Below are 18517 nucleotides of genomic sequence, written 5' to 3'. Positions count from 1 at the left end.
TTTTCCCTAGAGATGAGTGAGTGCACCAATAACTGCATCTGTTCAACTAACTAAATGATCTGTACTCATATCCATACTTGGAATGGGCGGAGTTAAATTGAATGTGGGTGGCTTGTTAATTTTAACCTGAAATTGATATAGGTTGATCAGAAGTTGCTATATTTATTAGAAAACTATTTACAGAACAGCCTGAGAATTGAGCTTCAGAGCATAGTTTAAAAACTGTCATAAGAGTAAAAGAATTATTAACTTGCACTGAACTCTGATTATACTCATACTACTTGTTCTGCTGCCACCAAGTGCGCCAAAAAATCAGCTCAACGGTTGACAAAAACTCCACTTAAAGAAAATATAACATGTATCCTTTAAAGGTTTCCTATTATATTTTGTATCATACACTGTAGCATTTTGTATAGCCTAATATCTGCTTTTGGAAAGGAAACTAGTCTCGAGTGTCCCTGAAGTGCTGTGGATAGGGAGGGGCTAAGTGTCTGTACTCAGAGGCCTGTGTTAACTTGGCTATACTCTTGCACTATTTCAACCAGAGAGTAAAGAGAAAAACATGTATTTATATTAAAATGTTGACTGTAGATTAGTAGCGACGAAGAGTTTCTCATCTTGTTGGATTCTTGAATACGGTGTACTCTGTATTGTTTCTCCCTGCACAGTAAACATGTTCATACAAACATGATGTCTTGTTGTTAATGTACCATATCTCCCAATTTTCTCGTTGCCCCTGGGCTGAGATTAATTGTGTGAAGTTATCCTCTCTCTCTCTCTCTCTCTCTCTCTCTCTCTGCCCTCAGGTCCTAATTAAGTGGAATTCAGCTTTCTTCATGTTGTAATTATTAAGCCGGAGAGAAAGGAGCTCGCTCTGGACCATGTAGATATACAAACAGATTGAGGAGGAGGAGATTGAAAGGGGATTTGTTGGAATTTTTTGCTGAGTTTTTGCAGGTTTGTGTTCATGTTTTTGACTGTATGTGATTCCAGAAACGCTACGGCTGAATTTGCATTCTTGAGCCACAGAAAATCAGAGTAGTTTCTGCTGCGATCTGCGGATTAAATGAGGATATTTACTTTGTTCGACTGATACGTGACTGAATTTCTGAAAAACTCTTCCACAAGAGAGATTCAGTGGCCTTCATTCATGTCTAAGAGTGTAATGATTTATTCACAGACAAGCAGTTGTGTTTGCATTTATAATTCATACCAAAGTGACCCAAGTGGCAGAGAAGCAGCGACAAAAACAACAGCAGGACTTAATCTGCAAGGTTGTTTAGATCTTGCTGTGATGTCCAAAATATCTCAACTGTGAGCTCAGATTGAAATGCCCGAGGGATCAAGAAGCAACAAAGTAATTCGACAGTCGATTTGGCATACTGTTGGTCCGGGGTCTCGTTCCTCGCATTCAGGCTGTCACATCCCATCACAGCAAGGCGAGCCTCAAAGCTCCGTCTTGTTTTTTGTTTTTTTCATAGCTCAGACGGAAAACTTTTGTGGAAGTTTCCGGTCGTCTGAGGTTAGTCGACCAACGACTCCTCGTAGCTGCCGGTCTCTAAGCTCGCAGGGATGAGCGGTGACGTGCCAGGGTTGCAATCAGCCTCTCTACTCAACCCCTCCCCCACCAATCCTGGTTACACTAATTACATTACTCCTGGGAAGACGGGATAATCAAATCTTAATGAGCCGTGGAAAACTTCAGCACTGTGCTTGACATCTCTACCAGCAGAGGTGCTGAACCTTTAGTCGATTTCCAGACGTCTCTGTAGGATTTGTACAAACTGCAGCTATTTTACACCAGTTTTAAAATCCTGATGAAATGAACCGATAAAGGTCAGCACTGAGACCCAAGTTTAACTCTGCTCTTCTTACTATTCTTGGCATTATTTAGTTTTCTTCTATTTATTTTCATGGATCAGGAAGAGAAGTCTTGACATTTTGCAAATATAGTTTATAGATAAAAATGGTACTGGACAATAATGTGGTAGAAAACATCCTTGGAGAGCATTTAATGCAAAAAAAATGTCCACTGTTGTCTAGAAAAGCCTTTCAACATCAAATGAACTTAATCATAATTCTTTTTTTGAGAATAAACCACACATCTGGCTACTGTTTCCTACAACCAGGACCAGTTTCTTAACAACAGTCAGAGAAACATGTTAGCATTTGAGGAGTGGAAACCGAATAGAACAACATGTTTAAAACTAGGGAGTCATGGATCCAACTTTTTCTCTCCTGATACAGATTCTGATACCAAACTACGTAAGGACTCTCTTCAATCTGTGTACAAACGACACAATTTTTAAATTGTGTGCAGTTCAAACTTCAGTTTTACGTACAGGCGATAACACCAATCCTTCCTTTTATCCTTTTGTGGAAGTCAGGTTGCAGTTTGGTTAAGTTTAGGGACCAAAATTGTTGGACTTTGTTGCTCTTTATACTACATCACCTCACAGAAGTTGATGGGAAAGATTGGAATATCACCTGCACACAAAATGGACTTTGGTGTACGCACTGCACGCAATTTTACAGTCTAAAGTTGTGTTATTCAAACAGCATTTGCTGAGGGCTGATATAAGTAATATATCAGCTAACTAATATAAGTGATCACTTTCCTCCAGATTTAAAATATGTTTACCTGCATGAAACACATCTGGATTGTTTTCATGTAACTGAGACTGCTGCACACTGCGACTTAAAGAATGTTACTGAATTATATAATGACAAAAAAGATTAAATAAAATCTTTTGGGTTTTTATATATCTTCAGGGCTTTTATTGATAGAGACAGCTGAAGAGTGGTAAGAAAGGGGAGAGAGAGAGAGAGAGAGAGAGAGAGAGAGGGTGCCCCTAAAATCTGTATTTAATGTTGAGTAGTGGATGGATGAATCCCTGCTAAAAACCCAAAAGAGTTACTGTACTATTAGTTACAGACTTCAAACAGGTATTGAACTGGACTTTTGATAAGATTTACATGCAAAGAAGCAGAAAGAAGAAGAAGAAGCAGACATTCAATACACCACCGTTTCAGTCTGAAAAAAAAAAAAAAACATCTTTTGAAATGTTGGCAGCTCTGTTCGGACCCAGAATAATAGAGGCTTTCCTATTCAAATTCTGCAAACTGGTCTGACTGGAAGGATTTGAGCAATTACTTAATAAGAGGAATCAATCAAGACCAAGCCCAGCTGCGATTGATTTGAGTCCAAACCTGATGGGATGGATTTTTAAAAACACAAATTTAAATTCAGCCACTCAATCAAAATGACATTTTTACAATGTCCAAATGAAACAGAAACAGAGTGCGTATGAGACAATGATTTAAATTCAAGGATAAATATGAAACCGTTCTACAAGAACTGAGACAATGAAAGCCACCATCATGGTAGCCTTTGATATGCAGAACAGACTGATATCTAGAAGTTAGTTAGTGTTATTCTGGGGTTTCCCATAAGACTTGAAAGACAGCAGGAAAAACAGAGAGGCAGTATTTTGTCCCTCCTCTGGGACAAGCTTATGCTCCTTGAGATTATCACTTTCCCCTGCTGGGGGATTTGTCACTGATCCCTCTGCAGAGGGGAGCAGGCTATTTAGTGATGCTCCCTTAGGGATACATAATACAATAGGATAACACAACGGCAGATTGGGAACATTTTCTTTTGCAGAGAGGAAAATAACACAACATCGACGGCAGCTCCTGGCATTAGTGATACTCCCACTCCCGGTCTGAACACACTCACACATGCACACACACGCACTCAGATGAATAAATCTCTTGTCTTACATACACACAGACGCTGTCGCTCTACACTGTTCAACAACACACCAGGGATGTCAAACTCAGAGTTGCCAATCACTCCTCTTCCTCTCCTCATGTCAGTTCAGCGCTCTCATTTCCGTCCAAATCCCCTGCTGTTAGCTCTCCTGCTGCTCCATAACTAGCACCTGATTAGGAGTGTTATTAAGCTCTATAACTTCAGCACATCCACATCCTGCGGAGACTCCTGAAAAGACCTCGTTATCTCACCATCAGCTTCCACGGCGGCTCTCTCTGTCTGGCAACTGGACACTATGCCATCACCATCCCACCAATTTAAAGGGCAAAACAGCTTTGGAAATTGCCAACGGACTTCCAAAGATGCACATTTTCTTTCTCCGGCCTCAGCGAAAACACAACATAACCAGGCACATCTCATGAAACATGCATAAAGCCTCCTACTGGCGAGCACCGCAGAAATCAAGGCTATAGGCTGCCTCGGAGACAGACACATCGCTCTTTAGGAAGCGTGTTGCTTTGTGCAAGCAAATTGTTGGGTGTAATTAGACGTTCAACTCTGAGGGTTTTTAATAACAGCAATGCTGAGGAATTTCCCTCAGCAATCTCCCAACATCATGAACATAAACCTCCTTCCTTCCTCGTAGATGGTTTAATCACGAGGTAATGGAGCCTGTGAGGTCTCTGATGCTTGTCCCCATAAAGCAACTGTCCAGGACTCTGCAGTAATAGCACGATTTAGTGTCAAATAAGGCGTTCAAAACAAATAGAAAGCAATCATGAGAGAGCACACATGTTCACGGAGGCCACATCATTCTGATAACAGTGTTTATACGTTTTTAATCTGGATCTGCATCAAAATAGACACAGTGATGGACAATCCTCAAATCCTTAAATCCTTAAATTCCATCTGAGAATATTAGGTCTCTGTACAACTATGAACTGTGCCAAACCTCTCGTGACAGCTGAGATATGATTATTAAAATTTCAACATTTCAAATTGAAATGCCCATCTGTAAATGCGAGTAAATGTGTGCACATTTTGCCTACATTTGCACAATTTGCTCGAGAGTCATGGCAGTTTCTGTCAAACAGATGACAGGAATTTGGCAGCCAATTATAGGAAAACGATATGCCATGTCAGATAAATAAATAAATCACTTTTCCCTCAGGATTTGGATGGAATAAATAGGACGAAGAAAGAAAAAGTTGAACAAACTGTAAACATTGATAAACTGTTATAGTTAATGTGTTAGCAAACTGTTGCCATCCAGCAGACGTGAAGCGTCTCATTTAAAGTCATATTTCTGGCCACTTGAGGATTAGAAGTCCAATAATCCCTTTCGTATTAGCTCTGTTTTTGTTTCCATATTGATCTCTTTAGCCGCTAATGCTCCACTGTTCACTAACTAGTTGCTTACTTAATATGTTTTGCTGTTTAGCACAAGGAAGGCAAGGTACAGTGATTTTACATAAGCCTTTTTGTTGAAAACAGCCTCTTGAAAATGGAAATAAAGATGATGAAAGCAATGAGAGTAAACCAAAACAAAGAGCTGAAAGTAGAGCTGAGGGGAACTGCAGGGTCCAGCGATATCACGTTACTTTGAGCAGCTTTATTAACTCACTTAAATGTATAAAAACATATTGAGATATTGTGCTAGCAAACAGTATAAATAACTTCATTTGCACATCTGTGATCAGTCAAACATCAGCCCGTGTTTTCATGCTTGAATCACAGCGGCCTTGGAGCTATTACATTATGTTTTGTTTGTGAATGTATGTCAATAAACACCTCCATCACTACAGTTCATTTCTTTGCAAATCAACCTGAACAGAGGAGTGGGCTATCCATTGTGTGGAGCATAATTACAGTCCTAGAGCCTTTTTGATGAACGGGGGACTCTGGATGTCATTTTCATCTGGTTGGCAGCCCTGACAGTCTCTTATACTTCTCCCCGTCTCACATAATCTCCATCTCTCTGCTCATTCCACGTCCTAACTACTCTGCAATCAAAACTGTCAGTCACACTTAAGGCTCTAAATGCCTTGCGATTCCCCCAATCAGACACACCACTCTTGCTTTACCTCGAACAGGCTCCAGCCGCTCCCGCAGCCCCCGTCTGTCCATCACGTCTCGGCTAATTTTTTATAGACAAACTCTTCATCACCTCAGGATGACATCTTCTTCATCAACAGTGCTGCGGCAAACGGCTCAAAATAATGTGACCTTGACAATATTGGTGCAATGTTTTTCTAGTCTAGCTATTTTATTGTTGTTGACTGTATATTTCTCATGTGTTCTTGTGATTATTTATCTCATTTTTTATCTCATTAACATGGCTGTAGGGATGTTTGACCTAACGGTGGGTCGGTCGCTCTACGTCTGCTGTCCAAACTTAAATAACTCAACAACTATTGGCTGGATTGGCATGAAATTTTGTGCTGAAATTCATGGAAACCAGAGGATACATCCTCCAGACTTTGGTGATGCCCAGACATTTCCTCTAGCGCCACCAACAGATTAAAAACGTCTTGTAAAATAGTTCTCTCTGTCTGATCTCTTAAATTTTCATCTAACACCATCAAACATTAGCATTTAGCTCAAAGCTAGGTAGCATGACTCTGTAGTCATATTTATATTCTTGTTAGCAATATATTTATCATGTATTTTTTGTGCATTATTTCACTGTCTTTATCTGTTTTCATATCTCTAAAGTACTTTATTAAAGTGTTGTACAAATAACAATAAAAAGTCAAAGAACGCGTGATATTTTCTAAAGCTCATGGTGGCTCATGTATCAGCACTGTAGTTAAGCTGTAAGAGACCTTGTAATCCTTGTTAGGGAACAGCTTGTAGCACCGACTCCACTGTTACCTATGAAATTGTTAGTGCACATTAATGTCAACTTCCTTCCCCTGGCTGCAGCAGATTTGTGAGCAGCTGACAGGCAGATATGACGACCTCAAGTCTGGCTGTGATTGCAGCATCATGGACACAATGTTCAATCTCACCTCTCCACCAGACCACACACCCCATAAAACACTTCGCCCTCTGTGGCACCTTTACATTGCCTCGCCAGCGCTGTGTTTGGATTATTCTCGGGCTGACAGCTCTATCAAGTAGACTGCTGATCATCTGGGTGGCAGACTTTAAAGGACACAATTCAAGCATATTTTTTGGGCGGGGGTTTTGTGCACTTGCTTTCATGAAGCTCTATATTTTTTAAGTCTACATTTAAAGGGGCATTTGAGTGAGACTTTTTTCATTGTCCCAAAGCACAAAACAACCGTACATACTCAGAAAAAACTGTAATGTACATGTGACATAACTTTTAACTGGCAAATATGTTATTATGGTATGAAAAAAAAATCTTATTCTGTAGGTACTATTTCTTGTATTTTATGGATAATTTCTACTTTTTAAACATGTTTTTTCTACATTACATTGTATAATTTTTATCACATACTTTGGGATATGGAGTTCAGAGTCTTGCTCCAGGACACTTAGGCATGTGGAAAGGAGGAGACGGGGCTCGAACCAACAAACGACGTACAATTTTACAAATAAAAATGTTACCAATTAAAATGTAATTTATTGCCAGTTATGAATTCTTGGCCTTGGTCCATTATATAGCTGTTCTGGAGCTTTCAGTTATATTACATAATCTTCATTTCAGCAGATGGAGTTTGTAAAATGACGATATGATTGTAGATATTCAAAATCTCCATTTTTCTATTCAGTTCTTTATTAATTTGTGTTTAACAGACAGTTACAAGGTATATTCCCATTTCCCTGATTTTAAAGTTCTACTGTGAGAAATTGATTCAACATATTACAGGAGGAATGTAATTCTAACACTCTCCTTGGTTTCAAATGTCCATCCTGCTGCACACTTTAAGGACTTCTCATTCGTGTCGGCATAAAAACTGAGATTGAAAGTTTGACCTTGACAAAAACAACTCACTCCGAGGTTCATTTAGTTTAAGCCGAGCAGGATGAGAAGCCCTTAAAGTGCTCAGAAAAATGGAAATTCGAACACGGTTGAACACAATTACATGGCAAATGGCAAAAACTATCATGTGATGTGACTGAAAGCACAGTTTCAATGTAAACTGTAACACGAGGGGGTTGGAGCAGGTCTGCCTATAGGTTCGATTCCCTGTCTCTTCCTGCCCACATCATAATGGACATGTGTTGGGATGGAAAATGTCACTTATGGACAAAAATGTTAAGAAATAAAATGCAGAAGGCATAAAAAACTTTTTTTATCAAATCTAAATTTAATGTTGATGATTGACATCCCAAGTTATTTTCTCTTAGGCTAAAAAGCCTTATTCTTAATTAACCAAAGAAACTGTCATTACTTTGCTAAATATTTCTGTTGCATTAGGCTGTATTTGTTTTAAAAAATATGACTATGATTCTGTTGTGAGGCTATGAAAGTGTCCGTCTGGCACTACAAGTCAACTTTAGATGTTGATTGAGGTCACAGATCGGTTACTGTCCCTTTAAAATCCTCATCAGCTAAAGGAGGTGATCCACTTTCTTAATCCTGGGACTCAGAATGAGTCTGTAGTTGAGATCTGTGAGCTTCAGCTGACTTGGCTGGCTTTTAATTTGGCTGATTCACTCTGCATCTGTCGCCATCTCTCTTTTTGTTTATGCTTCTGCTGCGTTTCTTTGACTCAGTGTAAAATCACCGTCCATCCACAGAGAAAAAAAGAAATGTTTTTTACTTCCCAGGCGGCACCTATAGGGCAGGCAGCCAGGAGGTGGGGGTGGGGGGGTACCATCTGAGCACTTTACTGAATGGAGAGAGGGAGTAAAGGAAAAAGAGGGCAGAGGGTTTTATCTAAAAACCTGCAGGTGAAGACATCACTCTTCTTTTCTGGGTTTTTTCTGCTAATAGCTTCTTATCGGTGTGTGTGTGTGTGTGTGTGTGTGTGTGTGTGTGTGTGTGTGTGTGTGTGTGTGTGTGTGTGTGTGTGTGTGTGGGTGTGAGTTCAAGTCTGAGTATGTCTTAGTCTCATGTGTGGTCATGTTACATCACTGTAAAGCCTCTCAGACTCTTCCGGTCCTTCATTATATGTGTGAGAGGATAAAGACCAGGCTGATGTCATTAGCTGCTCTGCTTTAAATCCAGACCATCGCAAGTACACCGCGAATGTTGTCAGAGCTCCAATTAAAGTGCCTTTTTCTTTTTTAATTAGAGATGCTTTGATCAACAGCCAATTATTGCCAGCACATTCTGGCTTTTAATTATTTATTTAGTGGCTATTTTTACGAGGACAGAATTTATAGCATTTATATTAAGAGGTGAAATCTGTGATATTAAAATGTTAGCTGCCAAATGCTCCACAATGTATGTTCACCAGCTAGTTGCTCACCTGAACAGTGGGTTTGTATCATATTCACCAATTTTCATTACAATTGGGCCAGGAGTTGTTCTGTAATCCTGCTGACAGACAAACACTACGACATCCAAAACACGACCTCTGTGGCGGAGGTAAATGTCGATTATAGTTGCTTTAAAGGACCAGTGTGTAGGATTTAGTGGCATTTAGTGGTGATATTGCAGATTGCAGCTATTCCGATGCTGCTCAGCCTTCTACCAGCGTGTTGGAGAAACTACGGTGGCCATGAAAAACGCAAAAGGGCATATCTATAGCCAGTGTTTTATCTAAAGAATCTGATTGTTTATGGTCAAATAACTGTATTAAATCATCACATTTTGTACACATGAACACATAATAATGGGAGGATATATTTTAAATAATTAATACTGATTTAAAAATATAAGTATGTCCTTGAGTTGTTTCATTATACTCTGATTATGTCTTCAATCTTAATTGATACACTGATGCTTTTAATTAATACTTAATTGATGCATTTATTCTTTGTATGATTGTGATAATTATTGTCATTTGACTTTGAGTTGTTTGATTTTTATGATCCAAATAAAAGGTAATACAATTCTTATGCATCTGTTGTCAGGAAGGAACATAGAATATAAAGTGTAATACATTTTAAGGAATAAATATGACCACCTATTGGATTATTATGTGGACAGAAACATTTCAAACATTCCCTGGATCATTATCTGGCCTTCTCCTCTGCAGATGCAGCGTATCTTCTCCGAGGCACAATGTGACGGCGATAAGCAGCACGTCCCAGTTCCACTTGACATCTTTCTGAAGAGGTGTAAAATTGAATACCACCCAACGCATTGAGCGTTCGTATAATAATATCAGTCAGTTGGGCGCTTTATCAAACTGTGTTATCATGCATCAAACGTAAGACAACCAGAGCATTTGTGTTCTCTGTCACTCTCGCAGCTTAACAACAACAACACATAACCGAACCACAGTACCTGCAGTAGCAGCTGGAAAGCAGCATTTGGATCAATAAACCTCCAGCTACCAAATGGACCTTTTATTTTTGGCTCTGAATGCCAGACCACTTAGTAGGCAGAGAGCACCACAAGGGAAGCCACTTACTGCACAGGGAGCTGCTGGTCAGACAACCAGGAAATGGGCCGTGTGTTGGAAACGCTTCAACAGCACTTTGAGTAAACCCACCTCTGATTCTATGGATTTACAGCCACAAAAAATGGGCAGCTGCCCATGCCATGGCAATCTTCATATGTGTCTTTGTGTCTGTGAGATCCAGATGGCCATCAGAGCTCTGGAGGCCATCCAGGTTATTGTGCAGCCTGCTGCTCCAAACTGAGCACGCTCACCTCATCCTGTTTTCATCATCAGGCGACTCTTTCTAGTAAGGCGTGCTTCTTTAAAAAGGGTTTGTAATTTCTATTTAATGGCAAATGAATCAATTCTTATGGTTTTAAATAAATAATAAGCCATTAACATTGTTTTCGGTCAGCAGGTTGAGGATAAACGATTTTTCCAGATTGCTTTTTTACAAGGTCCCTAATTTATCGAATAGGCCTGCAGATTGGTGACAAATTAAAGAGAAGAAAACAACATAAAATGCCTAAGAGGTGTGTTGGTTTATAGTTTCAGTGCTTCTGGCATAGTTTACACAAGTCTCTGGAACTCGAATGGAGGGATGAAACACACTTTTTCCAAAAGATGTTATCCTATTTGATGTTCAACTAGATGTCTGTCTATGCCTTCTTATAGTGTTTCCACTTGTTTTCCCTTCCCTTGTATCCCCCCCCCCTCTCTCTCTCTCTCTCTCTCTCTCTCTCTCTCTCTCTCTCTCTCTGTCTGCACTTTCCAATCTCCCTCCTGCTGCAATCACCTGCACACCTGTGACTCATCCACTACTCAAGACTCTGCAATACATCTACCCCTGGCTCTTCACTCCAGTCTTCACTAGATAGTTCAGTTCGCTAAGAGATCCTGTGGCCGAACTCAGACTGTAGTTTTGATCATTTTTTCTTGTGCCTGACAATGTGTCTCCTGCGCTTCATTTTGTCTGTCTGTCTGCCTGCTCCTCTCCACTGTGAGACTCAATTCACTCAGCCTCTACAATCTCCATTTTCTGACTAAATCTCTTATGAACTGTTTTACTAACTGTTGTCCGAGTTCATGCAAAACATAACATTAAGTTGAGATCTGGTGACTGTGAAGGCCTGAACGTGTGATTCACATCATTTTCATGCTTTGTTAAGATTGTCAATGATACCAAATTATCAGGTTTAGACAATATGAAACAGCCTCTCCGGTGGACTGGTGTGCAGCCTACTTGGACTCCAAAACAGAGGTAGAGGTGGATAAGAGGCATAGTGGCCATCTATCTACCTTTGGTCATAAATGTTTCAGCAAGTGGAGAACTGCAAATTATTGGTTGCTGTAATTGACTCTTCTGTAAAGTAGCAACCCTTCAACACAAGACAGGAAGTGTGTGGACAAAAGCACCGTCGGATGCTCAGATTTACTCTCCCGAATCCTTTCTCTTCTTCTCTTTTTAAACTTCCTTCTTTTAAAAAGGTCCAAGACGGCCATTTACCTACCCAGAGGCAAGCTGTTTCATCTTTTACCATAACACACTGTAATGATACATGTACAATGGCATTCATAGTGGATTTGTGGTGCTCGTTTTGTTTATTTATGAATTATTTTATTATTCTTTTATACATAAATGTTTTATTTCTAACTATGGTAATTTTTTTTTACCACTTGTTTTACATCTCATAGAACATAATAAATGTTATGTCCCGAGGTTTATGTTTTTGTTCATCAATGGAAATTCCTAACAGCTATATTGAAATGGCAATACAATATAAAATCTTGAATCATTCGGCGACCCCTTGCGCTCTTTCTTTTAATCTGTCGTCAGTTTAGATTCCTGTGCTGACGACTTATTCACTTTCTAACAAACAATTAACTCTGCAGTCATAAATGTTGCTAAATCAATAATAAAAGGGCCACGAGGTATCCATCGCAGGGGCCTCCCTGATGAATTAACGTAATAGCTATGAAGCAAAAAGACAGTAAAGTTTTTTTTATTGAGCCTTCAGCACTATGATGATGATTATATTAATTACTTTGGTATTTTTGAAGCTTAAATGGCAATTATCTCCTTGCTTTATTGGGTTTACATAATAATGTAATAATGAAATAAACAGCTCTAACACAGCAGGGCTCCAATGTCCACTTATTTATTACACCAAAGTGATGTTTTGAGCATAACTTCCACACTGCACACTCCTATGTGTACAGGGAATAAATCAAAGTAAGTTCATCTTAGAAAATATAGATAAACTCAGATAAACTCATAGTATAATGCCAGAAGATATGACTGAACCACCTAGAAGTCGTTATTAAAGGTTTGTTACTGATAAATAAACCATCAGTAAATCCTATATAAAGTAAACTTTTTTATAAAGTGGTACCTTAATATCCAAGTAGTGGTCATTTATATATTCTGTCGTAGTAGCAGAGGTGACTTTAGATAACAGTCTAGAGGGTGATTTTCTTGTGCGAGGGGTGTTCAGGCAGAAAAATGAAGTGAAAGACATAAACGTTGGCTCTCTGTTTGGGCAGGAGGCCAGTTCAGTCTGACGTACGCCTGCCAACTTCTGTGCAAAGTTATGCAAAAGACTTGTTTAAAACTATGTAACTGACCATCAAACCACATCTGCAAAGAGGCAAAGAAAACGGCTGCATCATTACAGCAATCATCGTTACTCTTAGCTACTTTTCTAAAAGATCTCTTCATCTGGAAGGCAGTGCTCATCAAACATTCAGGACAGCCCGTCGTTGGAGAGGAGGGCTGCCTCTGAGCCGTATGTGCTGCCTTTGATAGCACATCACAGCAGCCCCGTACCACCTGAAATGACACCTGACAGGGAGGATTTTTTTTTACAATCACAATGGGATTTCAGACTGCTTAGAGAGAGAAAGCGCCTCGATATTGGCTATTTAAGTTGCCTGGAAAATCTTTTAATGGCAGCTTTCACAGTGGCCTCGACGTGACATTTCTGAGCGAATGAGACAGAGGAGGAGAGACGATATGGGAGGGAAAGAGCGATATTGAATGAAGCTGCGAGTTAAAGAAGCACTGGGGGACTATTAGCAGCAAGATGTACTTTTAGTATCAAAATAAAAGCACTTGTTTTGTTTTGGCTCATTTATTATATATGATGTAATAGGATTTGCTGGCTTTCTTGATATATCCAGTTTAATATTTCTGTTTCGGACTGTTTGTTGGACAATAAAGCAATCCGATTTTGAACTTTTGGAAAATGATGAGCATTTTATTGTGACCTTTTATGATTTATGGAATAATTAAGAAACTAATCAACAGATCAACAATGTAGATAACTCTTAGTTTCAGCCCTCATCTTGTGTTTTTTATGTAACACATATGATGAAATGTAACCAGTATTTAAAATTATTAGATAAAAAGGCCTCTAAAATGTAGCATAAAATGGGAATACTAAACCACAAGTACCTCAAAACGTGTTGAGTAAATGTACTTAGTTACTCTCCACTAGAGAGGAGTGACAATCTGTTCCCCTCACATGGTGGGAATAACGAGGGGGGAAAGCCAACATGTGACTCAGAGGAATAAGAAGCAGCTTTGATCTGTGACAAAAGAAAAAAACTGCAAATAAAGAAACTGCCAGGCTGTGCCACTCATTACGACTGTGAAAGAGCTCATCGTAGAGCCTTCACTCCAAAAGATAACCCAACTCACAGCTGCTAGGGTTTGAGACTTCAGTGACAGAGGGTTGGAGGTTTTTTGTTTTTGAAATGGGAACATGGTGTTTAGATTAGGCCTCACAGCTGGCTAATGGCTCTGCTAACCTCTATATCTAATCACTATTGTTAGATTGCAGTCTGCGGTTGCTATTTATTGCTAAAACTGGAGGTCAGCATACTTCACATATTCACCCTGAATCAGAACAGATTTTCCCGCCGCTGCGTTTCTGTAGGCAAAAAAACCCCCAAAAAACAGAAGCACACTCCGTGAATGTGATCGTTATTGGTTATGACATTTAATTCCCATTTGAGAACAAGCAGTGTTTTACAGCAGAAGATGCTGGGAGATTATTTATACACACAAATTAAATTTTTATGAGAATTCTAAACCATAAATTATGCTCAGAATCTTTTCTTTTTTTTTAAATCAGCAATTATTTGTCATATGTTTCTCCGTGGGGGTGTAAATTAGTGTGAAGACACTCATTTTCTCACAGAAATAAAATACAAATCTCTCGGTTTGTTTTTTGGCTACAGCTCCTTCATTTACACACATGTTCAGTTGTTTCTATTAACAATCTGTCTTTTCCACAGCGTGATAAAAGAGTCCACTGTGGAGTCAAGGTCATATGAATGACGCTGTCAAAACATCTGTTTTCTTTCGACCATGCACTATTGTTGTTTATCCCTTATAGAAACCATATTCCCTGCAGTTTAGCTCTTTTAAATGCATCTATGTTTGCAGATGACACACCAATCTCAGCAAAATCACGCTTTTGTAAAGCTGGCCATGATCTTCATATTACATTGTCACCTTAACATAATAATAAAAACAACTTAGTAATATTAAAACATAAATGGTTTTAGGAGTGAAATGCTGAATCAGTTGAGTTAAAGTTATTATTAAATGTGTGCTAAAGACCAAAAGCCTGACAGTCTGCACAATAAGAAGAAGAATCAAAAGACAAATGACTCTCATCAGCTCACATTACTGACCTTTCTAAAAAACAAAAAGTGATGAAAATAACAGGGACTGTTGGATTGCAAGCTTCTTATCTAACTCTTCTTGGTTGTGTTATAGCTCATAGTCTGATTTATAGTCATATCAGTTATTGCTGTGCAGTGCAGGGTGATGCAGCTCAGAGAGATGTGGACAGATTGCAGATTGCGTTAAAGAAGGCAGCAGAAATGATCCAGTATTTGGGAAAAATGCAAAGGTTTAATGTAGGTTTAAAGTCTAGTAAGCATTCAGGTCAGTGTGAAATAAACATAACGTCAATATCAGGAATAGAGGTAAATAAAAAATCACATATTACTCAGGATAAAAACTGAAATTAAATGTGTTTACAAGATAATTAATGGATTCTATTGTCATACGCGCAATAGTACATGTGTCTGTATCAAGTATGTGTATGTTACATGTTTTTATTGTGATTTTATTTTGAATTATTTGGATTCTGGAGCTAAAGGTAAACAAATAACACAAGATTTTAAGAATTGGGGTTGAGGTTGAGGGTTTTTAGGGGTCTTATGATCCTAAAAGAAAACCTGGTTCTGCTGCTCTGTAGTTACCAAAGAATAAAAAAGTAGAGAAAAAAAGGTGTTAATGTTGACATCTACTTTCATTTCCCCCTTGTGTACTGAAAGATTTGGCTGAGATATAAAGCTGAGCCGCACCAGTTATTTGAAAATAATAAATTTGGAAGGCAATCAAGATCTGTGCACATGCAGGAACAAGCCTGTCTGCTTCAGAGAGGATGCTGGAAATTTGACAAAAAATAATTAAAAGGCAGAAAGAAGAACACGCTGCATGTCCCCGCTCCTTTGATTTTCCTTTCTCATTTCCTTTACATTTTTTTCCTTATTATTTAATGTGCACAGTGGGTTTGAAGATGTTACAGAGACCCTTTTGTGTTCTCATAAAAAAACAATAATTTGCATATTTCCAATTTATGCTCCTATTGAAAGGAAATCACAATGTAAAGCACAGAAACCACTGAGGACTTACCTGTTTCTATAGATGAGAGTTTATTAAAGGGTTTATACTGAGAGTCGAGTCGAATGCTACAGTTTCGTGTGGCTGATTTGTGACAAAATGTTGGATTTTCTTCTGAATAAGTTGCATCAAAGTTAGTGAAACTATGAATTTTAGAGCTTTGAGATGAAAAACACAAAATACCACATATTTGTTCTTACATACATACGTTTTGGTAACCTCAAAGTCCAGCTCTGACCTGCAGGTAAAAGATGCAAAAAGCTTGTTTCTTTTCATTGTTTCTTTAGAGTATTTTTCACTGTTTCAATCTGAGGTCTTACGTTTCCCCCAAGGCTGTTATCGCTCCACCTACACTTCAGACTGTTACATAATGTTTTATCGGGGCTTTAGCAGCCACAGAAAGGCTCAATAACGGGGTTTCCAGGACAGAATAAATGGGGCACTGTGGCCAAACTACTGGAGTCCCTGACCTGTAAAAGCAGAGGAACATCTGGAGCTTTAGGTAAAAGCTGTGGTCAGTTGTGTTCATCCTAAAACTGATGGGGAGGTCAGTGATTGTGGAGTTAAACTTTAAAAAGGCTCCTTTAGGCTATAGAAATCTCAAGAGAGCTCAATATTGGAGTCCATGATCCAGACGAACAGATTGAACATCTGGATTTTTTTTTTACTTTAGTCGATTGTTTTCATCCTATTTTTTTTTGAGTGTAAATGAGGGTAAAACACACAAATTATATGATTGTGGAGTTAAACTCTGAATAATTTGAGCTCAAATTGAATTATTGCCCGAAAAAGCAGGAGAACATCTGGATTTTTAGGTGCATTTTCACTGTAGTCGATTGTTTTCATCCTATTTTGTTTTACAATCTGAGTGTAAATGAGGGTAAAACATACAAATTACATGATTGTGGAGTTAAAATGATAATAATTTGAGCTCAAATTGAGAGTTATTGCCTAATAAAGAAGCAGAACATCTGGATTTTTAGGTGCATTTTGAGCATCTTTTTACACCAAACTTTAGAACCGTCTACAATCAGAGGTGGTGAGATATGAACTCTTTGCAGACCAACACTTTGACAGCCACTGAAGTGTTTTATGAACTCCCACCTGTAGTCAGAGCAGAGACTCCTACCTGCTGCCAGCTGCATCCAGCCGCAGATCTTGTACACGGTGCCGGTGCTGCAGAAGAAGAAGAGCGCGAAGCAGCCGATGCAGGTGAGGACCAGCACCATGGACATGCCGATGAAGAAGGAGGCGGCCTTGAACGCGCCGGAGGGGATGGCGCTGAACTCGGTGAAGCTGCCCTGACAGGTCAAGTCCCGGGACAGCCCGTTCCCGATGCAGTAGTGGAACAGACCGAAGTAGCCCGCCTGCGGGGTGTCCACTCCATCTCCGATCCAGTACGGCTGGATGAAGCACACCACGTTGACGATGGCGAAGAGGATGGTGAAGATGGCCCACAGGACACCGATGGCGCGGGAGTTGCGCACGTAGTTGGTCTGGTAGATTTTGGCAGCCTCGGAGGCGGGGAGCATGGTGGTGGTCGTGCTGGGGGCCCCGGGGACCATCCTCCGGTCTGTGTGTAAGAGGGTCTTCAGCAAACTCACATCTGCCGCATCTGATCCGGGAACGGCACAATCACCCTGCTGCAGAACTTAAGTCGCTGCTTTCGGGTTTTATTCTAAGCCTATAATAGATTTATTATGACTTTATTCAGTCACAGTTGTGCCCACAGCATGTCTGCACTCTCGCATCCGTGGCAAGCTCGGATTTTGTTCTCTTCTTGTGTTTTCCTCTGATTTTCATTCATCACTCTGCCAAATAGAAAATGTGCGCTCCGGAGGAAAAAAAAAACCCCACAAGCTTCAGGAATCCGTCGTTTATTCAGGTCCTGTCCTCGTATTTATTTAACAAAAACATCCCTACCTGAGTCGTGCAAAAGCCCAGAGACTGTTATTCCGACAAGCTGCTCCGGTACTCTGTCATACACTGTGTGAGATCTCGCTGAAACGGTCCGTCTGTGCTCGACGGCGACGGACCAACAACCGCAGCTGAGATCCTATTGAAATAGAGTTGGAGGATAGCCTTGGATATCACAGGGCCAGCCCACATCCCTTAATCCCAGTCTGACGTATTATTTCTGTAACACGCGCGAAATCTCAAACAGACACGAAACAACAACGGGGTAGTTAATGATAATGCTCATGTAAAGCCCACACTGACCGCTGAATTACACTAATGTAAGCGGGGTATGCATCAAGAATGAACAATAATAATAATAAAATAATATTAAAAATGAACATATAATGTGTGTGTAATGAGATAATTATAATAATAGCCTAATAGTGCAGAATTTTACATTGATTATTGCTGTTTTAGCTGTTCTTTGTGGAAAAAAATAGGCATTTGTCGTTTGTCATTCTAATTGATAATATTTCTGATTAAGATTTGTTAAATAAATAGTTAATTTAACAAATATAATTATCTTACCACATGGTTAATTCAGTAGCTTTCCTTTGGGACTGATAATAAATAAAAGATAATGTAGGCTAAAAGAAATGTTTCAAAAATCAATAT

The 18517-nt window shown here is 39.4% G+C and overlaps 1 protein-coding gene across 2 annotated transcripts in view; it reads right to left on the bottom strand.

The window, feature by feature from the left end:
* The window catches only part of lhfpl3 (LHFPL tetraspan subfamily member 3), a 44711-nt gene extending 26421 nt beyond the window's left edge, over positions 1–18290 (bottom strand). Inside the window, exon 1 of one of the 2 annotated variants that reach the window (XM_051392280.1) lies at positions 17073–18290. In XM_051392280.1, the coding sequence (XP_051248240.1) occupies positions 17073–17508 (436 nt within the window). In that variant the 5' untranslated portion in view covers positions 17509–18290. The remainder of the gene's footprint in view (positions 1–17072) is intronic. The other variant, XM_051392279.1, reaches the window with a different exon arrangement.
* Between the last annotated feature and the right edge of the window lie 227 nt (positions 18291–18517).

This window comes from Dicentrarchus labrax, unplaced genomic scaffold (assembly GCF_905237075.1).
Source record: "Dicentrarchus labrax unplaced genomic scaffold, dlabrax2021, whole genome shotgun sequence".
Taxonomy (NCBI): Eukaryota; Metazoa; Chordata; class Actinopteri; family Moronidae; genus Dicentrarchus; species Dicentrarchus labrax.
This window is presented reverse-complemented; position numbering and strand designations above follow the sequence as displayed.